We start from the raw sequence: 25917 nt of genomic DNA, 5'->3' as shown, positions 1-25917 counted from the left end.
TCTGCCACAGCTGACCTTTTTGAGGCGATGAGATGTTTATTCATGTGTCTCCAGAAATTAGCAACATGCACATACCATTGAAGACCTTTTTGGACAGCCAGGTAGACAGAATGACTCGGGTGACACCCGGCGACCCTGTCAGTCTTTGAGTTGTCACCCTGAGCACATGAGGCTATGATGGTTTAGACAGAAGCTATGCATTCCATGGACAGCAAGGCTGCCTCGATGACCAGGGGGTACACTCAGGACAGTGTCCCCAAGAGACTGGCTGCTGCTCTGCCGTGGTGGAAGGTTTACTCTCAAGAAGCAGTCCATGTACCCTGTGTGGCTCTCCTCTCTGCAGAAATCTGGGTTGAGATTCAGGCTGCCAGCCAGAAGCTCCTGTCAGCAGTTATCCTCTGCCATGGATGCCTGGAGATAGCTATTGTGTGATGGTGTGATGTATGTGTGTGTGTGTGTGTGTATACATGTATGCATGCATATATGCTGTAGTGTAGAGAAACAACTCTGGACCCACCCACTCTGGATAGTCACATTGTCCCTCAGATGTGACACTGCATGTCCAGACATTGTACCCCACCCACTGGGGCCAGAGTGGCTGCTGATAGCCACTGCCTGGAAGGATGGCTTATCAGCCAGCGTTCCAGAAGGCCACACTGAGCTATACTTTCCAACAAAGCCAGTTTCGGAAAGAACTACTAGCTGATTCAATAACTTTCCATTACGCCTGCTAGCGGCCAGATAAGGCTGGACCTGGCATGACTCCAGACCTGGGCTTATGCTAAGAGCCAAAAGGCCCTGCTGAATGTAGAAATCAAGGGTGAGGTGTGTGTGTGTGTGTGTGTGTGTGTGTGTTCCTTAACAGCGTGGCAAAGAGGTGATCGGGCCGGAAACTCAGCATAGACCCCAGGTTGATGCCCTGAAGACTGACTGTTCGACAGGTAAGGCCTGCCAAGAAGGGTGGGCGTGGCAGGTGCTCTGAGGGAGGACTAGCTAAGAGCAGTAGAGAAGTAGTACCCAGATCAGGTGAGGGGACACAAAACTTCAAATCTGAAACGAAGATTTTCTTCCTTCCCATCTTTTATGCAGTTTTGAAGATGGGTTTTGAAGACGCCCTCTTACAAACACAGGTAGGAGGGAAGAACGTGGGGCTCGCCAGGTTCCTGGCTTACTCCAGGTTGCAGCTCTGGGGCGGAGTCCCTGTAGTGAAGGACTGGCCCAAGCCAGACGCAGGCAGTCAACAACACAGCAGCCAACAACAGGGTCCTTGTACCCTGGAGTGTTGGAGTTGGCTTGGCCTGTACAGGTCAACAGTGCCACCTGCTGGCCATACACAGGACTGGTGCAGTTCCTGCAGGCCATCCACAGGTAAGAGGGCAATTCTGGCCTTCCACACCTCAGCTGGGGCTGAGGAGCAGAAGGAACCTGGGTTCTGCCCCAACTCAGAAGGCTGAGTGCTGTCACAGGGGCACCTATATTCAAACCCCAGGGTCTATGTTCCTGGTCGTCAGCTTCTGAACTCCTGGCTACTGTGGTCAGGGACCCTGCCTGTTGTATTTACCTGCTAGATGAGGCCCTACTAGAGCCTGTCCACATCTCCCAATGGACCCTGTCTGCTGTGTCTGTTCCCAGGTTCCTCACCTGAGAAACATATATTTATTTAAGAAGAAAAAGTAGCAGTCATCCTAGTCTGAGAAGAGGTACCAGGTCTTCAAGTTGGTGATGCTGGGTTACAAGAGCATGTCCCAGCAGCAGAAATCTACGGTCCAAGACCACAGCATCCACAGGGCCCCACAGTGGCCAGTGCCCAAACAGCAGCCGCCCACACCCAAGTCCTTGATTCCCACAGCACCATTCATGAGTAGGGCGCCCAGGTGACCCACCGTTCACTAGGATCCTCACCAATGGCCTTGTGGAGACAGTGCCACTAGAGATCACTCAGCTGTCAGGATGGCTGGCAGTGGAGTCCTCCTTCAGTCACCTATGGTATGAACCCTGGGGAAGCACACACAGGTCTGCTGTTGGCCTGTCAATCAGGCCAGTGTCCTGACACGAACTCCCTATCCCAGTTAGATAAGAACACCATCTAGCTGACAGAGCCACACAGGAGGAACTGAGCAGAAGCCAAGTGGAAGCTTCAGCCTGCCAGACTCTCCATTTTGGGTTCCAGGTGGGAGTTGACCACAGAGGGCATCAGGTATCAGGTGTGACTGGGAGGTACGGGGGGGGGGGGGGAGGGCATAACACGTGTCCACTGCCTTCACATGTGTACACAGGGGTGCAGGACACATGCAGGTCACAGCTTTGGGCAGCACAGCAGGAAGTGTTGAGACCAGACAAGCCCCCACCCCAGGACCATGAGGACCCCAGATCCCTGGGGAGCTGCAGCAGAGAGCACCGTATGTTGGCAAGGCCAGGGCTCTTCCAAGGGACACTCAACCCTTGTCCTGATTTTTTTCTAATTTTCTTCATGCTCAGATGAACTGTCTGTCCAGCTTAACTCCTGAACTTGGTGGCTTTGTCTTTGAATGCTGCAGCCAACACTGCCACTGTAGGCTCACAGGCTGAGTGCAGTCACCTTCATGTTACTGAGGTAATCAACTTCAATAGAGGAAAGGCTATGCTGGCTCCATTTAGGGGTTCCAGTGCTTCTTCACCTGGCCACACTGCTTTGGGATGTGGTAGGTGGCACATCATGGGTGTCTGTGGTAGGCAATATCCCCTCATGGTCAAGAAATGAAGAGCGAACCAGGAACCCATTACCCCTCACCCCTTGAAATTCATGCCCACCTCCCACTGGGCCCCAACTCCCAGTTACACCATACTTAGCAGAGACCAGATTTTTAGAAAATATATTAGCAGCCTCTGAAGCTACATGTGACACAATTTGCTTGCCCAAGGCAGATAGACACAGGTAGGGCAGAATACAACCCCCACCACACACTGTCTTCTACTACACTGGACACACGCTCAGGGACAACTTGCCAGGTGCTCATAAGGTCAGGAGATTTTGAGTCCTCACGGGATCCCGTCTATCTCCCTGGGTCCTCATGGGATCCCGTCTATCTCCCTGGGTCCTCACAGGATCCCGTCTATCTCCCTGGGTCCTCACGGGATCCCATCTATCTCCCTGGGTCCTCACGGGATCCCATCTATCTCCCTGAGTCCTCACGGGATCCCGTCTATCTCCCTGGGTCCTCACGGGATCCCGTCTATCTCCCTGGGTCCTCACAGGATCCCATCTACCTCCCTGGGTCCTCACGAGAAGACGTGGCTCTCATCTACCTCCCAGCTCTGACAGGACAGGTACAAACTGACCAGTGTTGAAGGTCCACATTCTCAATGAGACAAACCAACGCGTTCTGTTCCTGGTGACCTTCAATGATCAATTTTATTATAAAGAACAGTATCAAAATATACAAATCTGCTTAAGAACCACCAAGAAATGCAGCTTTTTAAAGGGCCAAGTGAGTATCAGCTGTTTCAGAGTGGGCGGCTTCTCCCTCTGAAGTCTTCCTGGAGAATGGGGTTGATGTCCATGGGCCACATTTTCTAGAGATATCCTCTCAATAACTTAAGGGTGAGTTTGGCTTCTGAATCCGTCACAAATCCTCATGGGAGAGTGGCTGTGTGGGGTTTTCCGCTGTCACTTCTGTCAGAAGACATGCAGGTCACTGAGTCAGCCCTTCGAGGCTGGGCTCAGATGGGAGGGCAGCTGGCAGATGAGTACGGCTACCTAATACCCCCGTGGGCTCACCCCCATGGGCTCAGCACCTGCCTTCCTCCTGACCTAGCAGCTTCCTAAGGACAGCCCCGACACCCACTGGTGCTTAGGCTGACACTTCAGAGTCTTAACCAAGGCTGAGCAGTGAGGTAAGAGATGTGAGGGAGAAAGCAGAGACCGACGGCAGGCAACCCTGTCCTCTTATGCTTGGCATCTCACTGACCCTGGGCGACCACAGTTCACTCAGGAGACCACAGCATGCCCAGGCAACCACAGCACGCTAGGGCGACCACAGCACACCGAGGCGACCACAGCACACTTAGCATGCCCGCGTGACCACAGCACACCCAGGCCACCACAGCACACTCACGCGGCCACAGCTCGCTCAGGTGACCAGAATATGTCCAGGTGTGGATGTACAACTGTTTGTTTGGACTGGGCTTCTAGGAATCTCTTTTCACTCGTGGTCACTCTGAGCGCTGCCTATCCCCACACTCTCTAGCTCCCGAGAGTCTGACAAACTGAACTGTTCTCTCAAGGAGAGGGGCTGACCAGGCTAGCACTCATGATGTGGCTTGGCTTAGAATTAGGGCTTTTACAGATAATTAGTAATCAGGGTGGGTCCTGGTCCAGGATAATTGGTAGTATCTTAAAAAAAAAAAAAAAAAAAGGCGGCTTGCACACACAGAGACCACACAAAGACTAGGAAGGTTCTGAAGGACTGAACAGACCCTATTTTACAGCCTCAGAGCCAGCCACAGACCCTGACCTTGAGCTGGGGTTCCAGATCCCTCTTTTAGGAATCCTGGAGGCTTGATGTCTCAACAAGGCCGTTCACTTTGCTCTTCCCCCACCCCGACCCCCACCCCACCCCCGTGCCCCCCCACCCCCCTCTCCCACCCCCACCCCCGTGGGGCTGTCACCACAACCACCTTCAGACCCTATCTAAAGCCACTAAGCAAACCCTCCTCTGTATGGCTTCTCCCACTCCTGCTGAGCCCTCATCTTCTGTGACCCTGGGTCACAAACATTTCACCTGTCCTGAGTACCCTGGGTGACTACTCTGTTAATTTCGTACTCAGTGCCTGGATAGTCCCAGCCCTGAGCAGAGCAGGGCATCCCATTCCGCCACTCACCGCCTTCTGCTGTCTGCACACAGGCATCTTCTGTCTCCTCAAAGCCTTCTGGACACACACACACAAAGCTTCCTGGAACATTGTAGCAGTTCTCATTTTTCCTCTTACATGCTTTTTCTTCTAGTGAGCATTCATCTATATCTGAAATGAAGATTTTTCATTTCAATAAGTGACTGCAAGCCCACATACATCTCATATAATGCAAGTTGCTCATTCACAATTCATTTATCAATGAGAGCAAGGGGACCACGACTGCCTGTCAGAGCTCAGGAAGGTGCTCAGAGAGCTTCATGGGCCTTGGTGGCCAGGCCTCAGCTGGCAGAGCAGAGACATCTCAGCGTGAAGATAGGAAGCCCAGTGCCCTCAGCAGTGCCCTAGACAGAGAAGGTGACAGCCAAGCCCCCGGAAGATGGTGTGGCATGAGGGCTAAGGCAAGTGTGGCTCCAGCTGGCTCTACACCATTGTCTATGAGGGGATTCCCATCTACAAGGGCCCCTTGGGCAGGTGAGGTGTTCCTTCTAGAAAGTTCATCTTCTCTAACAGACAGCTCACTGACCTGCACACTGTCCACTCTCCTTCGTGTAGCCAGCAATACACTCTTTACAATTGGCTGGGCCTTTTCCAGTACAGCCCACGCAGGTAGAATCACATTCTAGAACCATGGAGAGAAGATGTTAAACCACTTCCACTTCAGTAAGGCAAGAGTAGCACAGCACAAATCAGATCCTACTGACATGGGCGAACCTAAGAACAAAGCCACCTCAAGCCCAGTGACAGTCTGTCTCCCCAGCCAAGACCTCAGTAAGAATAGCCAAGTGTACACTGCAGGCTCTACAGGGCCAGTGTCACAGAGGACACCGCAGCCTGCTTGCACTACCCGGTAGAACTGTAGACACCGGGTGGTGACCTCGTGCCTGCTGCTCCATGAATCGTGTAAGACCCTAAAATCCTCATACCCTTGACTGGCAACTTTGGAAAGCCAAGACTGCATACAAGTGTGTGGTGGTACGCCCCTTTAGACCCAGCACTCAAGTAGAGGCAGGAGAATCTCGGAGAGTTTAAGGCAGGCTCTACACAGTGAACTGCAGGGTCAACACAGTGAGCTCCAGGACTACACAGAGAGATCCTACGAGCGTGCAGAGCTTTCCCTCCAAGGGAAAGACTGCTGTGACTGAAGGAGCGGGAGGCAGCAGCACACGCCAAGGCTACTGGGATGTACAAGACAAGTGACACATGGAGATGTGTTGGCTGTCTGCATCATGTCTACCGTTCATGTCACCATCCGAGTCACAGGTGGAAGGAAGAGAGAAGCCTATGAAGACCCCAGGTCCCAACGTTCTGGTCACCTTCACATGTGTACGAGCCGTTGACATTCTCACAGTACTGTGCACTGCTGCAGGGAGGTGTCTCTGCTGCACACTCATCCACATCTGGAAGAAAATGCAGCTGTGAGCAGAGCAGAGGTGGCAGGGCTGAGGCACCACTGCGCGACCAGATGGTGAGCCTCTGAGCCTCCACACAAGTGCAAACCTTCTCTTCCTTCAGTAACCCCCTCAAAGGCTCAAAGGCTCGAGACCAGCTTGGAGCTGAGCTCTGAATTTGCCTAAGGCCAAGCAGCTGCAGATGGCGAAAGCAAAACTAGAACAGGAAGAGGCTAGGCGATGGGCACCTGAGGCTCGGAAAACCAAGCCAGCAGCAGCTCCACAGACGCCTTAGGGCAGGTTTGCTGCATGAAAGGGGTAAGGGCCCAGCAACAGCAGGGTGATGCTACCAGCAGTGGTGAGGACACTGGCTTAATACAGGGCTGAGTCCTTCTTAATAACCCCACATGCAGGCCATAAGAATGGCCTTCCACAGCCGGGAGTAGAATAGAAATGAAATCCATCAGATGGGAGTCAGACTCCACTGGGGATCACCCCTGTAAGGACCCCCCTCCCCCCTCCACCACGGTATGCTCCTCACCCACACAAGCATCCTCCACACGTGCCCAGCCCACTTCGCACTGGACACAGTCTCTGTTGCTTGGACCTGAGCACGTCTTGCAAGACTCATCACAGGCTGGAAAACAAAGGCTGTGTTAGAAGGCCTTCTGGGAACAGGGGCTTGTTGTCTCCCACACTGAGGAAACCTTCCTTTAGGAATGAGGATTTTTAAGATCGGCACAAAAATAACAAAAAGCAGTGAAACCAAGAAAACAAGCAACAATTAACTCTGAGCACGATGTCACCACACCCAGCATCCCTCTACTCAATGACAAGGACTGCTGACTCTGTCCTTCACAGTCACAAAACATCCAGTGAACTCAACTGAGGATGCTGCCCTGTGTCCTGTGCAGGCAGCAACCACGGCGGCCTAGAGTGGCAAGGCCTGTGCTCTGCTGAGTGATTTGACAGGCAGAGCTGACCTCAGTCTCAGAAAGAAGCTGCCCAGGTAACCTTGACAACCCTGGTGAGAACAAGGGAGTTGGTAGAGCCTGTACTCAGGAATAGCCTCCAAGGGTCCTGGTTCCCTTTCGTAGGCATGTCTTGTGGGCCCAGAAAGTTCTGTTCTCTCTGAGAAGTTTGATTGGCTGCAGACACATCTCAGCCTCTATATCTTGCCTCCCTCTCAAAAACCACCTGACAGGAAACTGAAAGACCTGCCTGTCCTTCGGGACAGCCATCCCATCAGTCATTTCAGGTGATCGTATGGAATATGGCCAACTACTAGGTGCTGGGTCATAAAACCAAGGGCATTTGGTACAGGCATGACAGAGCCTGTCACACAGGCACTGAACTGCAGCTATCATTGCCAGAAAGGTTTCAAGGAGCAAGTGGCTTTCCTTTCTGCGGTAGTTTATGGCTACTTCAAAAAAAACCACAGCGCTAGGCCTCCTGCTCTGGATACCTGGGGCTCGGGGGTCAAGAGGCTTCAGCAGAGGGCTGCTCCCCACAGCCTGCCTCACCATCAACCAAGCCAGCCAGTCTCTGGGTGCTGGTGCTTACCTGAGCAGATACTGTGGGTCTCGTTCCTCTGCAAGCTGAAGAAGCCGTCCATGCAGTCAATACACAGCGGTCCCTTGTATCCTGCGTGACACTGGCAGGACCCGTCACCCTGTCTGCTGCCATCTCCGCTGCAGTAGCCGTTTCCGCTGCAAGGCCTCTCAGACCCACCCTGGCATTCTTAGAGGACAGGAATCTGCTTGGAGGATGCCCCAGGGCCTGGCCCTGCTTTCTCCTCACTTGTACCTCACAGCATGCTCACAGCCTAACAGCCACTAGGATCCCTTACAACCTACACCTGGCCCCATTCCTGCTGTGAGAGCAGGGCCTAAAAGCTGAAGGAACGGGCCAGAGACAAGACACCTGGAAGCAGCAGGATTAACACTATTAACAGCCGTGGGGAGCCTGCCACAGGACAGCACACTCTGAGTCCGGGAAAGAAAACTAACGTTGCATTCAGCATACAGCCAGGAAGAAGCAAGCGTCGGCTCAGGACATGTGCATGCCTGAAACTGAAACTTCTGTCACCGGACCCAGGCTGACTGATCAACATGACTGGCTCCAGTCTCACGGCTCACTTCAGAGAAGGGCCAGGACTAGCTAAGCATGCTTGCCACCCCAAAGTCCCATCAGTAGAGGAGCTCCTGAGACTGTGATCCTTCCCCGACACACTCACTAGGACTAGAGAACTTCCTAAAGTCAGAGGTTGGCAGTGATGCGGGAGCCTATGGCCCAGGCTCACAGCATCAGAGCAGGAGTGGACAGCTACCCATCTGGGAAAAGAGGCAGGGTCCCCAACTCCACAGAAAGATCAGCAGTTCAAGTTCCCTCTGCGCTTTTAAACACAAGGGAATCAGAGAGAAGTAACAGGAAAGATTCAGACTTGGGATTTCCCAAGGGGGGGGGGGGACGTACCTTGACAATCTGGCCCATAGGTGCCTGGAAGGCAGCATGCTTTCAATGTGTGGACACAGAACCACTCAAATAGGTTGGGGTACTTCTTCTTCCTGAGGGTTTAGAAATGGTCATTAAATCCCATGAGATCCTGGCCTGGGGGCACGAATGGCTCAGTGGCAGAGCACACCCAAGAACACCATCTAGGGGATGCTCGAAGTCTTGGATGGTTTCAAACCCTAAATATAGTACAGGCCTCTTCAAACACACTGGTGGGGAAGTTTAATTTATAAGTTAGGTATAGTAAAAGATCAGTAACAGTGGAACCATAATGATACTCTGAAGTGAGGCTTCAATTTTCCCTTCTTACCTTGAGGCTGAAGCAACTACCTCAGGTGATTTGGGCTAGGAGGCCCTGTCCACGCCCTCAAAGCTACATGATGGGGGAAGCAAGGGTCAGGTGTGCCCAGGACCTCTTTGCAAGCTTCCCGACTCTAAGAGGCAGTGGCAGTGCAGGGGTAAATTGGGACAGGGATGTAGGACATCTCCTGCTTCTGTAGGTTCTCTGCTGGGAAGAGACTGCAGATCAGTGGGAAGAAACTAGAGATCAGAAAATGGGGGTCCTGGGCACTCACAGTGTCTGCCACCAGGCCTCTAGCTTCTCCTCCTGCTGCTCCAAGAGTTGGTTGCACTCAAAGTCGCTGCTGTCACACAGACTCTCCATGATCTCCAGAAGCCGAATCTCACTGAAACACAGGATCTGTCAGCAACCCAAAGCACTAGCACCCCAAAGCACCGGTCTGCTCACTTTACACATGTGACTACTTCAGTGAAGAGGGAGTCTCTATGACCAGGGGTAGGGTTAGTAAGGGGAGGCTAACCTGGGGTGTGCAGTGGACCCAGGAATGGTAGATCCCTCCATCACTACAGGATGAGAAGGGGAACTTATTCCATTAATCAGGGAAGCCAGAAGTCTCTAGGAGGGTTAGGGCTCCAGTCTGAGTTTCCAAAAGGCCAGTGTGCGTGTGTTAAGTGTGTGAAAAAGCCCTTCCAGTGTATGTGCGCACAGAAGTGGCTGTATGGAGTGTGGAAACCACAGGCTAGTTGAGTGGCCAGAGGCAGGGATGACCAATGACAGGTGTCCACCATCTAGGGGGTTCCTCCGTGTGCCGGTGGTCTGCACCGACACCAAGGTCTGACCACCGATTCACAAGCCGTGACCGCAAATCCTCGCAGTTCTTGGACACTCACCTGAATTCGTACTTAGACAGAGTCTTCTCTTCCCATGCCGTGTTGCCACCACCGAAATTCTTCCTAGCCGTGTTGGCCATCCCCTGCAGAGGAGGTGGTACAGGCTCGATGGTCCACAGTGAACCCCGCCAGCCCCTGCCCAGCGCCGCTGCCCCGGACCGGCCGCCCGCCCACCTGGTTGAACTTGTCCACCAGCGTCCGGCACCTCTGGCACATTGTCGGCTTCCGGGAAGCCACGGCCGCGGGCGGCGGCAGCAGCAGCAGTAGCAGCCCGAACGCGGCTGCAAGCATCAGGTGCATGGTGGGAGGGCAGCCCGGCGACCCACCGAGAACTGCGGCGGAGTCTGAGCCTCCGCCCACCGGCCCGCGCGCCGGCCGTTCCCCGGGCTACTTGACTGCGTCGCCGAGGCCCCGCCCAGCTTTCACCCCGCACGCTTCTATTGGTCGGAGGAATCCCCCTTGCCTGATGTGGACCAATTAAGGCTCGCCACGAGAATCCACCAATGAGAAGGCCCCGAGTCAGCATCCCGCGAGAATGAGGCTGGACCGTAATCTTCTATCCGGTCCTCATGCCCTGCCCTCCACGAGTGGCCTGCCGCGGCCATCTTTTCTCCGGGCGGGAAGCGCCCGCCTCTGTCTCCAGCCTGGGTAATGGTGGCCATGTTGAGTTCGGGCAAAGACTTGGCTTCTGGGCCCGGTTTCCGCAGCCTGCTTCCTGCCGAGCACAGTCGGCTCAGTTCCGAGGGGTCCTGCCGAGAGAAGAGGTTAGCGCGCGTCGCCGGGATTGGGGTACTCGAGAGGTGGCGTGGCTGGGGCTCTTCCGAGCGCGCGTGACGGCCTCAACTGGGCCGAACAACCTGGGAATGGACCTCTCGCTTAGGGGCTGAGCGTGTCCCTGGGGCTGGACATCTCAGAGTCCTGGACCTTTGATCCATCCCCTTCACCGCGCGGCCCGAACTGTCATCTGTCTCTACATCTGGGTCCGGCTCAGTGTGGTTGGGGGGGTGGGGAGTAGTCGACATTTTCTCAGGGGCCTCCGGCAGTGAGTTCACAATGACCTTCCGAACTTTAAGTGACTTGAGGGAGGAGGAGGAGATATGGATTATCTGTATTTTAGAGAACATCTGTTTGTATAAATAATAACAGTTTCCTTGGTTTACAAATAGGCCTCATCTACACCAGATAACACTTTCAGGTTAAAGCTGCAATTTGAATTCCGACAGTTTCCTTGGGAGCTTTGGAATCACAATTGACAGGGGACGACAGGATCCCCGAAGGGTACGCCTTAATCTGAGGTGCCCTCCTTCTCCACGCCACATTTGATAAGAATATAGCTTTTTGGAGCTTGGCTGCTGGAAGGCAGTTGGCCATCTGTCCTCCCTGCAGCTGCCCCCATTCCAGTGATAGGTGGTTTTTATGTACTGGTGAATGTCTACCTTAAGAGCACAGAGGTTGCGTTGCAGAGTTACCCAGGTGGTACTGGTTTTGAAGGCATGAAGGGGTCATGAAGAGCAGCGGAGGCTCAGCACTGAGAGGCCGAAGGCCATTGGTGAAGGTGCAGCCTTAGTTGCAATTGATGGCCCAGGAGTGAAGGGGTCATGCAAAGGAGTTAAGGCTTGACACCATGAAGAGAGCCTATGAGAGGCTATTGGTGAAGCCTAGTTAAAACGGCAGACATCAGTGTTTTGGAGATGCCTGTACCATGAGATGACCACCAAGACCAGCAGCAGTAGTGGAGTACAGGCAGCTGGATCCTAGAATACAAGGTGTGTGCTAAAAAGGCAGGGCTGGAGAAGTGACCCAAACCCTTGGAGGAGCCCAGAAGATTGTGAGTGGGTTCCAGACATTGGATGATTGTAGTTTGATTTTTGCTTTTGATTGTGACTGTGCCCTGATATTTTTCCCTCTTGAAGAAAGTATTTTAGTGGAGCCCAGTTAAGAAACTTTGAATTTTTAAGACTTTGAATTTTAAAAGATATTGGACATTTTAAAGAGATTGAACTTTTAATATGTAAAGACTGTGGGACTTTTAAAGTTATGTAGATCGTGGGGATGAATAAGAAAGTAAGGGTTGAGGCTTAATAGTGATGTGTTTGTGTGTCAAGTTGACAAGGGGTCAATTGCTGGTTTTGTGTCAACTTGACACAGGAGTTATCACAGAGAAAGGAGCTTCAGTTGGGGAAGTGCCTCCATGAGATCCAGCTGTGGGGCATTTTCTCAATTAGTGATCAAGGGGGGGGAGGGCCCCTTGTGGGTGGTGCCATCCCTGGGCTGGTAGTCTTGGGTTCTATAAGAGAGCAGGCTGAGCAAGCCAGGGGAAGCAAGCCAGTAAGAAACATCCCTCCATGGCCTCTGCATCAGCTCCTGCTTCCTGACCTGCTTGAGTTCCAGTCCTGACTTCCTTTAGTGATGAACTGCAACGTGGAAGTATAAGCTCAATAAACCCTTTCCTCCCAAACTTGCTTCTTGGTCATGATGTTTGTGTAGGAATAGAAACCCTGATTAAGACAGTCAACAATCACACTTTTTCAGTTCAGTACTTCTTATTGGGTCTAACACAGCTGGGCATAGTCAGATGGGGGAGGTGTTGGCCAGACTCACAGTACCCTTGTAACCAAACTTGGAACAAGCAAGTGCAAGCTGTGACTTATTTACACTCCACTGAAGTCTTTATGATATGCCTTCCTGCGGGGTTGGTGAATATCTGTGGGGCATTTTCCTTGTCGATGATGCTGGAGGGCCCAGTTCACTGTGGGTGGGGCCATCCCTGGGCAGGTGGTCCTCGGTGCTATAAGAAGGCAGACTGAGCAAGGCGTGAGGAGCAAGCCAGTAAGCAGCACTCCTTGACCTTCACATCATCTCCTGCTTCCAAGTTCCTGCCTTGAGTTTCTGCCCTTGGTTTCCTTGGATTGTAAGCTGTAAGATGAAATAAACCCTTTCTTCCCCCAAGTTGCTCTTGAGTATGGTGTTTGTCACAGAAATGTAAACCCTAACTAAGACAGTAGGAATTATGAGTATTATTCTATTTGAACGGGTTGGGGCTGGAGAGGAGACTCTTGTTAAGAGTGCTGGCTGATTTTTTAGAGGACCAAAATTCAATTCCCAGCACCTACATAGCACCTCTCAATTGTCTGTAATTCCAGTTCTAGGGGATCAGATGCCTGGACATATATGCCAGCAAAACACTCATACACATAAATAATTTTAAAGAAGTTAAAAGGGAACTTGGTTAGGGTTCTCAAGAAGACTTGAACTAATAGAATGAAGTGTGTGTATGTGTACACATAATACATACACACATACATGGAATTTATTAGAGTGACTTACAGACTTTGGTCTTAACTAGTCCAATAATGACTGCCTATGAACGGAAGGTCCAAGAATCTAGTAGTTGTTCAGTCTACAAGACTGGATGTTTCTTTCAGATGGTCTTCAGTATACACTAGAATCCTGAAGAAATCGGTTCCATTGCCAATGAAGGAATGGATTTGCCAGAGAGACCAAGAGAAAGTTGAGCAGGCAAAGAGCAAGGTTCCTTCTATGTCCTTTGTAGAAAGGTTGCCAGCAGAAGCTGCGACCAGGTTAAAGATGGACCTTCCTACTTCAAAGGACTTACATAATAAAAAGTCCCTCACAGGGGTACCCAGCTGCTTGGGTTTTCATTCCAGATGTAGTGAAGTTGACAAAATAGCCATCTCCAGGGGTGTCCTCCTTCTCCACACCTTACCAGAGTGACCTCAGGCCGAGTTTTAGGAGTGTCTGAACGTGAGGAAACTGTTACTTGTCTTCATTTCTGTGAAGGTCCATGAGGTTTAAAGCTCTCCATGGCTGGCAAGAAATCATCAGGCAGGCGGTCTCTGCTGCTTCTAGGGCTGCTGGTCACCGTAGCCGCCATCCACCTTGTTGCCTGTCCCTACACCAAGGTAGAAGAGAGCTTCAACCTACAGGCTACACACGACCTTCTGTTCCACCAGCTGGATACGGACAAGGTGAGGCCCTGCGGAGAGCTGAGGCTTGCTGCGCTGCCCAGCCTGCGCTGACCACTCTCCTCCTCGCAGTACGACCACCATGAGTTTCCTGGAGTTGTTCCCAGGACATTCCTCGGGCCGCTGTTGATCGCAATGTTTTCCAGCCCTGTGGTCTATGTGCTCTCACTGTTGGAAGTATCCAAGTTTTATTCTCAACTGATAGGTAAGGGCCTCCCGTGGGTGAGAGCTGTGCCAACATCACTTGATCACAGGTGGGGTGGGGTTGGGGTAGGGTGGGGTTGGCTGGACTCACTGTAGCCTTGCAGCCAGACTTGGGACAAGCAAGCAGGAGCTGTACCTTAGACTGCACTAAAGTCCTCATGACATACCTTCAGTGGACAGCCAGCCAGGACTATAGGGCCAAAAGGAAGTCAGAGGCTTGCTCGGTGAAGGACTCTGTGCAAACACAGGCCCTACGGCCACTTCTGGTATAAATGTGAGCTCCTATGTAGTCTCTTGCATATTGTCACTGACTGCCACTGCAAGTGACTCTCACAGAGCCCCTAGCTTCATCAGTGTTCCCGTCAGGTCACTCACATCAGTGACTTTTTTGCTCATTTCATTTAGTCAGAGGAGTCCTTGGCCTTGGTGTGATTTTTGGACTCTGGACATTACAAAAGGAAGTAAGACAGCGGTTCGGGGCCACGGTGGCTGTCATGTTCTGCTGGATATCAGCCACACAGTTTCATCTCATGTTCTACTGTACGAGGACACTCCCCAACGTGTTGGCCCTGGCTGTGGGTATGTAGCTTCAGGCTGTGCCTTCCTTCTGACCCCTCACAGTACGCACACTCTGCCCACTGTGTTGTCACCGCCTCACAGGCTCCTCATAAACTGCTCAGGGTCTCTTGTTACAGAAGCAGGCCTCTCTGTACTGAGGGCTGGTGCTTCCAGAGAAGCAGCTGTGGGCCAGCCCAGCAGACATTCTGTCTCTGCAAGTAGGCCTCTCTGGGGTTTGTCTGTGTGCATCTTGGGTTTTAGTATTTTGGGACATAGTCCTACTGAGTAGTCCACACTGGCTTTGAATGCTAGATCCCCCTGCCCTAAACCCTGAAGTGCTGAGCAGCTTCTAGTGTTTTATTGTTTGTTTGTTTGACTTATTCAAGCTTTTGCGTGTATGAGTATTCCATGTGTATTTACGCACATAATGTGTGTACAGTACCTTCAGAGGCCAGGAGAGGGCATCAGGTCCTCTACACCTGGAGTTACAGACAGTTGTGAGCTGTCCTGTAGGTGCTGGGAGTAAAACCTGATTCTTCTTCAAGAACAGCCAGGTTTTACATTGCTGAAGCATCACCCCACAGAGTGAGTTATGTGTGTGTTTTATAGTAAGAAAGCGAGTCCCCCTTATGGTGTGTCTTTCTTCTGTTTTGCAGTTTTGCCAGCCCTCAGCGCCTGGCTGCAGCGCAAGTGGGCCCGCTTTGTCTGGCTCTCAGCCTTTGTCATCATTGGCTTCAGGGCTGAGCTGGGCATGCTGCTGGGCATCATGCTGCTGCTGACCTTGTACCAGAGACGAATGTCCGTGGGCAGACTGCTCCGACACGCCGTCCCAGCAGGGGTTCTCTGTCTAGGCAAGTGAACGTCTCGGCTCTGTCTGTGTGTATTTCTTTCAGTTTGGGTTTTGGTATTTTAAGACAAAATCCTACTGTCTTATTTACTGTTCTGTTGTTGTAAGGACACATCATCACCAGGGCGGCTTATAAAAGGGACCTGTAGCCTCTGGCTTACAGTTCAGAGGCTAGTCCATGTGTGCCATCCAGAGGCCAGCCTCGGTGTCAGTCCTCAGATTAGCCACCTGCTTTGTTCCTGGGGTTTGGTTTTGTTTTGTTTTGTTTTGTTTTTGGGATATATCTATTTCTATTTTATGTGTATGGGTATTTTGCCTACATGTTTTTCTGTGTACTACATGTGTACCTGGTGCCCATGCAGGCCAGAAGAGGGCATCAGATCCCCTGGACAATTGTTAGCCACCATGTAATTGCTTCAGTGTGTGTGTGTGTGTGTGTGTGTGTGTGTGTGTGAGAGAGAGAGAGAGAGAGAGAGAGAGAGAGAGAGAGAGAGAGAGAGAGAGAGAGACTGACTCTACATATCCTCCTGGAACTCACTTTGTAGACCAGGCTGGCTTCAACCTCACAGACATCCCCCTGCCCCTGCCCCTGCCTCCCTAGTGCTTAGATTAAAAGCCCTCACCACCACCACACCTGACCATACCTGGCTTGCTGTGGGTTCTGGGATAGAACTCAGGCCTTCCTGCTCTTTACTAAACTGTTGCCTCGACCCTTGAGATTTATTTATTATTTCACTTAACTATTTTTAGTGTGTGTTTGTGTTCTCACCACAGTGCACATTTGGAGGTCAGAGCAGCTTGTGGGAGTCTGTTCTTTCCGACCTACCATGGGGGTCTCAGGGATTGAACTCAGGTCATCAGGCTTAGCAGCAAGTGCCTTTACCCACTGAGCCATCTCACTGGCCCCTGGGAAACTTTAAGTTTTATTTTATTTTTAATTATGTGTATATACATGTATCTGTGTGTGGAAATATGTGTGCGTGATTGTAGGCACCCATAGAGTCCAGAAGAATGTTGTGGGATTCCTGATACACAGGAGTTGTGACAGGCAATTGTGAGCTTTCCCTTGTGGCTTCTGGGAACTAAACTTGGGTCCTCTGAAAGAGCAGTATTTACTCTCAACTACTGAGTCATCTCTCTAGTCCCCCTTTAAAAAAAAAGAGATGTAATCAAGATGATCTGAACTTCAGCAGCAGTAGAACATGCCATTTCTGTCCTAGAGGTAGCTTCTACTTGGAAGCCTGCATCCACCACTGTCCTTGAGGTTGCTTGGACAGACAGGAGGAGGGCAGTGTGTCTTACACTGGGGAAGATAGTTGATGAGAGAGGGTGTCACAGGCCATCAGCTCCTTTTATGGGAAGTGCTGGCAGTTTCTGCGGCCAGCAGTCACTTTGTGGGGCAGTTAAGCACAGTGCACATGTGGGTTGAGGCTTGAATTTTATAGGTGGCCATGTTCCTTACTGAGGACGCTTCTGTTCTGTTATCAGGGCTGACAGTTGCTGTGGACTCCTTTTTCTGGCGATACCTTGTATGGCCAGAAGGAGTGGTGCTGTGGTACAACACCGTCCTGAACAAAAGTTCCAACTGGGGCGTATCCTTTCAGTATTAGGAACGAGTGCGTGGGCTAGTCAGCCCATGACCCTGACCTCTATGCAGCTGGCCAGCCAGTCTGGCACAGGATGGGTGGCTGTCTGAGAGGCAGGGCAGGAGCTTCTCCTATGGCACACACCTGGGACTCTGGCAACATCTCCCCAGAAACACCTAGTCGTACCCATAGTACCCAGGGTAGCTGCTTTTTAAACATTTACAGAGCACTTCAGATGTCTCATGGTAAGGAAGGATAGCATAGCTCCCACTTGGTCGCACACCATCTTCACCTGTCAATACCGGGAAGAAAGGAAGAAAAGCTAACGAGTTCCCACAGTCCTTTGTGGGGCCCTCAGTTACCCTGTAGCTGGCAGGGTCTGCCCTCCCCTTCCCTAAGCAGGCCTCTGCTGTGTCTTTGGCAGAGCTGACTTTGGGCCTTTATGCCGCTACCATTCTTAGTTCCAGTAAGTGGACAGTGACTCAGTCTCTGACAAATTCGTGCCTCCTTAACCTGAAGACCTCCCCACCCCTGTGGTATTTCTACTCAGCCCTGCCTCGAGGCCTGGGCTGCAGCCTTTTCTTCATACCCCTGGGTGCAGTGGACAGGAGGACCTATGCGCTGGCCCTGCCAAGCCTGGGATTCGTGGCTTTATACTCACTCCTCCCACACAAGGAGCTGCGGTTCATCATCTATGCCTTCCCCATCCTCAACATCATGGCTGCCAGAGGCTGCGCCTATGTGTGAGGGCTTCCTCCTTGAGATACTTGTCTGCTTTTCAGTTTGACTACATTCTCTGGGGTGCTGATTTTAGTTACCCAGGGGATAGGTACTTTTAAAAGTTCATCAGAAATAGATTTGTGCCGGGCAGTGGAGGTGCACACCTTTAAGCCCAGCACTTGGGAGGCAGAGGCAGGCGGATTTCTGGGTTCAAGGCCAGCCTGGTCTACAGAACTACACAGAGAACCCCAGTGGGAGAAAAGAAAGAAAAATAGATTTGCTGTGCTTGGAAGCCTTTGATCCTAGCACTTGAGAGGCAGAGGCCAGTGGGTGTCTGATCTATATAGTAAGATCTTGTCTCAAAAAAGGAAAAAAAAGAATAAGTTTGCCAGTTTAACATGGAATAGAACTGTTTTGTTTTAGAAGCAAAGTTGGAATTTACTAAGTTTTAAAAAAAAAAAAGAGTATTTGGTTTGGTATACACTTAAATTCAAGTATGATCATTGAGTGTCCTTGTCACCTGAGCAAATTTTTGATAAATTGGATGTCTGTGGTCCTCCATGTACCAGGAAGCCTCTGCTCAGTGCTCAGTGCCTCTTACTGTGTTGGTGAGTCTTGCTTCTGTCTCTTCCTCGAACCTTGCTAACTGTCCCAGAGCTGGTCATGGGAGAGATGGCCAAGACAGGCCTTCAAGCCTGGGAGGTGGCTGGTCCCGGATGGGTTCCAGGGTCTGAGTGATTGATTGATCAGGTGGAGGGTGTTCTTGGTCCAGGCTGCTGGGTGGCTGGAGGGTCTCAGCTGGTGCTTTTGGTTAATTGGGGGTTAAAGGCTGTGGCTTGGGTTCATATGGAAGATGGTGTGGGAGTTAATGGGGACAGGAACAAGGGGTGATACAGGTGAAGGGGAGGTGAGAGGCAGCAGGTGATGTGACTGGTGTTTCATTGGGTAGTAGGGTCAGCTGGTGGTGTAGGTGTTAGGGGGCAGGCTGACTATAAGGAGAGTTAACTGGGCTGAGTGTAACTAGCTCATGGTGTGGGCTCCATAGACCTAGAAGGTCCACTCTGCCCCTTTCCTCATTTAGACAGGTGTTTTCTATCCGTCTCCTTCCCCAGAACAACTGGTAGAGGGAAGGGCCAGCCCCTGGGGCTGCCTTCAGATCGCCCTTTGGCTTGTGGCTCACACCCTCAACTGTTCACGTGTACGTATTTGCCCAAGTTGAACAGCGTTTAACAAGATCTGTCTTAATAAGATACAACTGTGTTGTAGCCATGGCCCAATCTCTGACAGAAGCAGCTGTTGGAGGAGTGACTCGGTCTTCAGCTTAGTGTTAGAGTTCAGTCTGTAGTCTTTTGCAGTAGTGAGGCAGAACAGAAAGGCACACAGAACTGCTCACTTCAGGGTTGGCAGGAAAGAGGAGGGACCAGGTATGACCTTCAGAGGCACACCCCAGTAACCTACATCCTCCGCTGTGCACCTCCTGGTTTCCAGAGGCTCCTGAGTCGGGCCACTCACTGAGGGCCAAGTGCTGACATGAGTCAGGGGCACTGTGTGATTTGGATTAGAACTCCCCACAGGCTCTCTTATTTGAACACTGGGACGCCAGCTGCTGACACTATTTCACTCTGTCCCTCAGCTGAAATAGAATGAGTAAACTTTTGCTGAAAGTTTGTGTTTGAAGCCAATGGTTTTAAATTTTGGTTGGTAGACTTTTTTTAAAGGGCAGAGAGCAAGCATTCTTCTTTCTGTGGGCCACACAGTCTGTCACGGCTGGTAACTGCCATTATTGTTAAAGTCAGCCTCAAAGACACAGAGATGCTCCTGGGAGGGACCATGACAGTGAAAATGGAGGCAGCGCCATGTCCCAGCCATGCTTGTTTACAATATGCCTTTAAAGACACTGAGGCAGAACAGAGGAGAGCCCAGGGCTAATTTGGGGGTGACCTGAGCTGAAGCTCAGACCCCATCGTTCACGCCATAGTCTACTATGTTTTTCTAGACCCAGTCAGGCCTTAAAGGCAAACCCTGTGAGGGGTGGGCATGACATTCATTGTCTACAGCAGTCTAGATGGCTCAGGGGTAGCGGAGGCTCACACCCATCATCGCAGTGCTTGGGAACACCAACTTGAGCCATTCCAAGTTATATAATTTCAGGTCATCCTGAACCTTTCTCAAAAATAAAAATCAGAGCTGGGCGGTGGTGGCGCACGCCTGTAATCCCAGCACTCTGGGAGGCAGAGGCAGGCAGATTTCTGAGTTCAAGGCCATCCTGGTCTACAGAGTGAGCTCCAGGACAGCCAGGGCTACACAGAGAAACTCTGTCTCGAAAAAACCAAATCCAAAAAAAACCAAAATAAATAAATAAACAAATAAATAAAAATCAGGGAAAGGACTGGGGATGGAGCTCATTTTTAGAGTATTTGTCTAACATGTACAGAATCGATCTTCAGTACAACATAGATTAGGTGCAGTTATATTTGCTAATAAACCCACCATTCAGGAGGTGGAGGTTCAACGTCGTCGTTGGCAATATACCCATTTCAAGACTAGCCTGAACTACATAAGACCTTTTCTAAGTAAATAAGTTTCAAAGAATCGAGATCTAGGTAGCAACCTGACTTAAGAAGGGATGACTTAGAGAATGCTGTTCTCAAAAAGTGACCCAGAAGACGGAAGATAAAGACTTGGGGGCTGGAGAGAGGGCTCAGTGGTTAAGAGCACTGACTATTCTTCCAAAGGTCCTGAGTTCAAATCCCAACAACTACATGGTGGCTCACAATCATCCATAATGAGATCTGACGCCCTCTTCTGGGGTGTCTGAAGACAGCTATAGTGTACTTACATATAATAAATCTTTAAAAAAAAAAAAAAAAGCCCTTCTTGGAGCTGGGTGCACACCTGTGACCCCCGTGTCCCCAAAGCCAGGGGCGGTTCTGCATTTGGGCCCCGGCACCTGTGTAAAAAGCGAGGTATTGCCACATGGTTACCTGTAACTGCAGCATTGTGGTAGTGATGATGGGGAACAGAAACAGGAGGATTGCTATAACTTAGCCTAATTGAAAAAAGGGGTGGGGAGGGGAGTTCGGGGGAAGAGAAACATCAAATGTACAGTTGTGTATAAAAGAAGTCACTATCTCCTGCCCTATACCTCTGGCAGGCTGAACTGTGTCCCATCATGGTGGGGACTCCAAGTCTGTGGGCACAACCATTTCACTCAGTAACTCAAGTCCACCCAGCTGACTCTACACTCCAGTCACAGAGCAAAGACCAGAGACCTCTCCCAAGCAACTTGTCTTAAAATAGGCAAGAACTTTGCATTCTTTAGATTCTTATCCATGGAGGCTTTTAGAGGCGCAACCAAACTACATCTGTACAGGATTAGATTATTAGATTTTCTGTCTACAATAATCAAATATCCTTTAGCATCCTGTGTGCAGTGAGAGGCACTATCTGAAAGGAAGAAGGTAATGACAGAGCAGGGCGCCTGCTGTCCTCCGACTTCTGCACATGCACACCTGGATCATTCATCCCCCACAAAAGATACTGCTCCCTGCCTCCCCTCAACCAGAGCCAGTCTTGGATAAGGAAGGGCGTGAGGGTGTGCCGGTCCCAGGACTTGGTGCAGGATTGAGCTGTTCTCTGCAGGCAGCCACGGGGTGTATGAGGTTTGACCCTGGGACACCAGCATGCTGAAAGATACTCAGAACAGGGCACCTGGTTGAGGTTGGCCTCCCAGTCCTTCCATTTTGGAAGTCTGTTTGCTTTGTGTGATTTATTTATACACAACAGAAAAAAAAAACAGTAATGCAGAGTCTTTAATACCCTTTAAAAAGCTAGTGTAAACTTGAATTGGCATCTAGAGTGGAAATGGAGGTTTTCTTTTAGATTACTGTGTGTGTGCATTAGGGGGATGGGCGCTGCTGCGGCACGGACGTGATGTCAGAGGACAGATCTGTGGAGGCCGTTCCCTTTCCACCTTTCTGTGGGCTCTGGGGATCATGGTCGTTACCAGCTCACGGGCAAGTGCCTTTACCCACTGAGCTATCTCATTGGCTCTTTATGTTTTGAGGTAATCTTGCTATGTAACCCAGGATGGCTTCAAATTTGCCATCCCAGTGCTGGGATTCTAGGCCTGTGCCACTGTGCACAGCCACAAAGGTCTTCAGGCGGTACTTTAGTTATTTTGGTTAGTTGAGTTGTTTTTTTTTTTTGTTTGTTTGTTTGTTTGGTTTTTTTTTTTTTATCAAATTGTTTTTGTTTTTGCTTTTTATTTGTTCATTTTTTTCAAGACAGGGTTTCTCCTGACTGTTCTGGGATACACTTTGTAGACCAGGCTGTCCTTGAACTCACAGAGATCCTTCTGCCTCTGCCTCCTGAGTACTGGGATCAAAAGGTGTGCACCACCGCTGCCTGTCTATTAATTGAAATTTTTATTTTATTTTACTTACTTTTTTATTTTTAAGTGGGTTATTTTGGTTTTTTGTTTGTTTGGTTTGGTTTTTTGAGACAGCATTTCTCTGTGTAGCCCTGGCTGTCCTGGAACTCACTCTGTAGACCAGACTGTCCTCGAACTCAGAAATCTGCCTGCCTCTGCTTCCTGAGTGCTGAGATTAAAGGTGTGCACCACCACTGCCTGACTACACAGAGAAACCCTGTCTCAAAAAACAAAACAGATCAGACTTCGGGGCACTGACATGAGCCTTCTGTGTAAACCAAGTTAGGTAGGGGCCAGAGGTATGCATAATTAAGTAGTCCTGGTCCCCTGGGGCCTGGCTGAGCATTATCTCAGTTCTGGTTCTGCAAGGCCGTGCTGTGAGAAGAGAGTCTCAGAGTTATCCTGAGATGATATTCCTGCTGGGAGGGGGATCTGTCTGTGGATTTGGAGCAGGACATTGTCAGAGCTGGCAGTGAGGTAGCTCAGTTACCCTCTGCCTTCAGCCTTGAAGACTGCCGGCGCGCTCGCCACCATATGCTTTTCATTAACTACCTTTGTCTTTCAGCCTGAACAAAAAGTCTTGGCCATACAAGGTGAGAGCTCTGCTGGTGACAGGACATATCTTAGTGAATGTGGCATATACAGCCACATCCCTCTATGTGTCCCATTTCAACTACCCTGGTGGCGTTGCCATGCAACGGCTACATGAGCTGGTGCCACCTCAGACAGGTTAGTCCAAGCGCTCCCTGGGGAAAAACCTGGGCCTGGGTGACGCACCATGCTGGCTTCTAACCGAGATTGGTTTTTTTAGATGTCCTTCTACACATCGATGTGGCTGCTGCCCAGACAGGTGTGTCACGGTTTCTACAGGTCAACGATGACTGGAGGTTTGTTTCTGAGATATTGTAACTGCAGGTCTAGTTGCTTCTCACAGAGGCTACCTGTATATAAATCACTTCAGTGGCACCTTCGTGGGGAGAGGTGGTGTGAGACATTGGCAGAGTTGAATGCAGTGGTGACAGGTGGCCTTTCTCTCCCAGGTATGACAAGAGCGAAGACGTCCAACTGGGAGCAGCGGGCATGCTGGACTACACCCACATCCTCATGGAGGCGGTGCCTGAGCACCTGGCCCTCTACAGGGACACGCATCGAGTCCTGGCCAGTGTTGAGGGCACTACAGGTGTGAGCCTAAATCTGATGAAACTGCCACCCTTTGATGTCAACCTGCAGACAAAGCTGGTCCTTCTGGAGCGGGTGCTTAGGCCAGCCTGAGAGGACAGGCGATCTCCCAGTGCATCAAGTGTGGTCACCTTCTAACTCAGTAAAGACAGTTCAAGAAAACAGCAAAGACCAGGGACTTCCAGCATGCCCCTGTTGTTGGCCTGCAGCAGGCAGGCCAGGCCCTACAACAGCCACACCTGAGGCACAGACAGGGCTGAGAGTGTGGAGCCAAGGACCCACCACCAAGTGTGGGAGTGACCTGCTCAAGCCTGTCTGCATGGTTAGGTGGCCCACAGCATTGTGTATATTCATACTGGGAGCCATTTATAACTAAGGACAGCGAGTCAGGCCTGAACACCGCCACCCTAGCTCTGCCATGACCCTCAGTGTATGTTTCTTGCCTCTGTAAACCACACTTTTTGCCCATGGCCTCAGGATACCACACTATAAACCAGGTCTTTACAGGATAGACACACACACCACCAATTACGGCAGCTCTTACAGACCAAGGCGTGTTACCTCCATTTCAGATTAATTCTGAGGACATATACATGTTCATAAAAGAACGGAAATAAAAATTGTTTTCTTATATTGTGTCTTGTATGTGGTTTCACAGTAAAAGCCACTGGCTCTGTCAGTGGCTCTGAGCATTTCTGAAGTGTGACAGTGCCAATCGTACAGATAACAGATGGTATGTGCACATCATGCATCCAGTATGCGGGCACACACCACACAAGCTCATGTGTATGCAGATACACCACAGATACAGCCTGGATAGCATTTATGTATACAGTATACAACACCGCTATAAAGGTTGCTCTGTGTGTATATGTGTGTGCGCACATGCACTATGCTGTGTTCAGATATATGCAAGTGCATGTTAAGGCTAGGGGACAATCTTGGGTTTGTTCCTCAGGCACCATCCACCATTTTTCTGTTTTATGGCAAGTGAGCCCCAGGGACCTGCCTGTCTCTGTATCCAAAGTGCTGGAATTACAAGCAGGCACTACATGCATGCCTGATTTTTGCCCCCCAAGTAGTTCTATAGGTTGAATTCAGGTCACCATGCTTGCAAAACAAGCAGTTTACCGGCTGAGATGCTTTAGCTGTTTGTCAGTCTTTGAGGGCAGGTGGTTTGAAGCATAGCCTTTGGCTGGTCTCAGTTTACAGGTACATTTTCTCTACACACACAACCATGACTTGCACCACAGATGCCTCCTGATGCAGTCTTGTATGGTGGTTAAAGAGCAGGCTCTAGGCTCTAGGTTGCCTCCTGACCCTCAGTATTCTGAACACCCCCTTCAGCTATTTGTTTTTTATCTGTACTGACATGTATTCATAGATTATCTTTTGTCTCTGTGTACATGTGGACTACCACTTAACTTCAATGCCTGTGAATTATTCCTAATTCTGACATTCCTGTGGTGTGAGGTGTTCCCATTGGGAGCCCTGTCACGTGGTACTTACTTTGTGACATGCCCCTTTGAGCATTTCTAGGTGTATAGCACTCTCAGGTGTGTGTCTGATGAGATTAGCCATGTCCCAAATTTCTGGGCTTCTTTTGGTGGAGCATGGCTTTAGGCTGAGATCTGAGGCTGGGTGTCCTTGTTGCCCTTGGGGTGTCTGCTCTTAGACCCTTCCTGTAGACAGATTAGCAAGTACAGAGATGCCTACACATAGACATAAACATGTATGACCAGTCATGGACCATATTTATACTACTTGTTTTTGTGGGACCTGGGGTTGAACTCAAGGCCTAATGCATACTAGCCCAGCATGTACCATTGAGCTATATCCCCAGCTCCAGTACTCATAATCCATCCCACATCGTGGAGTTATTGACATTCTTCATGCCACAACTGTGCAGCCCCCTTCCACAATTAGAATCCTGGCTCTCGGCAGTGTCTATCCATTTGGTACTTTGTTCAGCAACAAAATACACATTACGTGGTTCTGGAATTCTGTGCCACCCATTTTTAGTTTGTAGAACATGACGATACTTAAGGGCTCAATCCACTCCTACAGCTAAGCTCAGGGAGGTTTCTTCATCCACTTCTGTTAAGTGCTCTAGAGGTAGTGGGACCCGGGAGCACAGCCCACAAATGAAGTAGACTAATGTCTCATGCAACAGCCAACTTTATTCAGAGCATCGGACAATTTATATCCTGACTGTTAAGAGTTAAGTGGAGCTGGGTGGTGGCACACGCCTGTAATCCCAGCACTCTGGGAGGCAAAGGCAGGCAGATTTCTGAGTTTGAGGCCAGCCTGGTCTACAGAGTGAGTTCCAGGACAGCCAGGGCTATACAGAGAAACCCTGACTCGAAAAAACCAAATCCAAAAAAAAAAAAAAAAAAAAAAAAGAGTTAAGTGGAAAAAG

The 25917-nt window shown here is 50.4% G+C and overlaps 2 protein-coding genes across 6 annotated transcripts; one reads left to right on the top strand and one right to left on the bottom strand.

Moving 5' to 3' along the window:
- Window positions 1-3360: 3360 nt before the first annotated feature.
- Window positions 3361-10391, bottom strand: Creld2 (cysteine rich with EGF like domains 2). Its single transcript, XM_052160431.1, has 10 exons — window positions 10161-10391; window positions 9987-10069; window positions 9371-9481; window positions 8757-8848; window positions 7845-8021; window positions 6823-6918; window positions 6207-6290; window positions 5417-5512; window positions 4861-5001; window positions 3361-3652 (listed from the first exon to the last, which is right to left on the bottom strand). Exons 1-10 carry the CDS (start codon window positions 10284-10286, stop codon window positions 3603-3605), a joined length of 1056 nt encoding a protein of 351 aa, XP_052016391.1. The 5' UTR covers window positions 10287-10391; the 3' UTR covers window positions 3361-3602.
- A 173-nt stretch (window positions 10392-10564) lies between these two features.
- Alg12 (ALG12 alpha-1,6-mannosyltransferase) lies at window positions 10565-24129 on the top strand. Of its 5 annotated transcripts, none has more exons than XM_052160428.1 (10): window positions 10661-10750; window positions 13788-13975; window positions 14045-14177; window positions 14582-14755; window positions 15391-15585; window positions 17070-17173; window positions 17687-17910; window positions 22885-23048; window positions 23131-23206; window positions 23360-24129. In XM_052160428.1, exons 2-10 carry the CDS (start codon window positions 13811-13813, stop codon window positions 23589-23591), a joined length of 1467 nt encoding a protein of 488 aa, XP_052016388.1. In that variant the 5' UTR covers window positions 10661-10750; window positions 13788-13810; the 3' UTR covers window positions 23592-24129. The 5 variants fall into 5 exon arrangements, with proteins under 5 accessions (XP_052016389.1, XP_052016386.1, XP_052016388.1 ...); XM_052160427.1 differs by lacking the exon at window positions 10661-10750 and adding an exon at window positions 10757-12815; XM_052160429.1 differs by lacking the exon at window positions 14045-14177 and having other exon boundaries at window positions 10565-10750; window positions 13857-13975.
- Window positions 24130-25917: the final 1788 nt, after the last annotated feature.

Source organism: Apodemus sylvaticus, chromosome 17, assembly GCF_947179515.1.
Source record: "Apodemus sylvaticus chromosome 17, mApoSyl1.1, whole genome shotgun sequence".
Taxonomy (NCBI): Eukaryota; Metazoa; Chordata; class Mammalia; order Rodentia; family Muridae; genus Apodemus; species Apodemus sylvaticus.
Note: the sequence above shows the minus strand (reverse complement) of the source record. Positions and strands in the feature narration are given on the sequence as shown.

Coding starts and splice junctions, on each gene's coding strand:
- Alg12 (XM_052160426.1), top strand. CDS start 10,638: ATGGTGGCCATGTTGAGTTCGGGCAAAGACTTGGCTTCTGGGCCCGGT. Junction 14,756..15,390: donor CGTGTTGGCCCTGGCTGTGG/GTATGTAGCTTC, acceptor TCTGTTTTGCAG/TTTTGCCAGCCCTCAGCGCC. Junction 17,174..17,686: donor ACAAAAGTTCCAACTGGGGC/GTATCCTTTCAG, acceptor CTTAACCTGAAG/ACCTCCCCACCCCTGTGGTA.
- Creld2 (XM_052160431.1), bottom strand. CDS start 10,286: ATGCACCTGATGCTTGCAGCCGCGTTCGGGCTGCTACTGCTGCTGCTG. Junction 10,070..10,160: donor TGGTGGACAAGTTCAACCAG/GTGGGCGGGCGG, acceptor CCTCCTCTGCAG/GGGATGGCCAACACGGCTAG. Junction 3,653..4,860: donor TGTGCAGACAGCAGAAGGCG/GTGAGTGGCGGA, acceptor GTCTTCTGACAG/AAGTGACAGCGGAAAACCCC.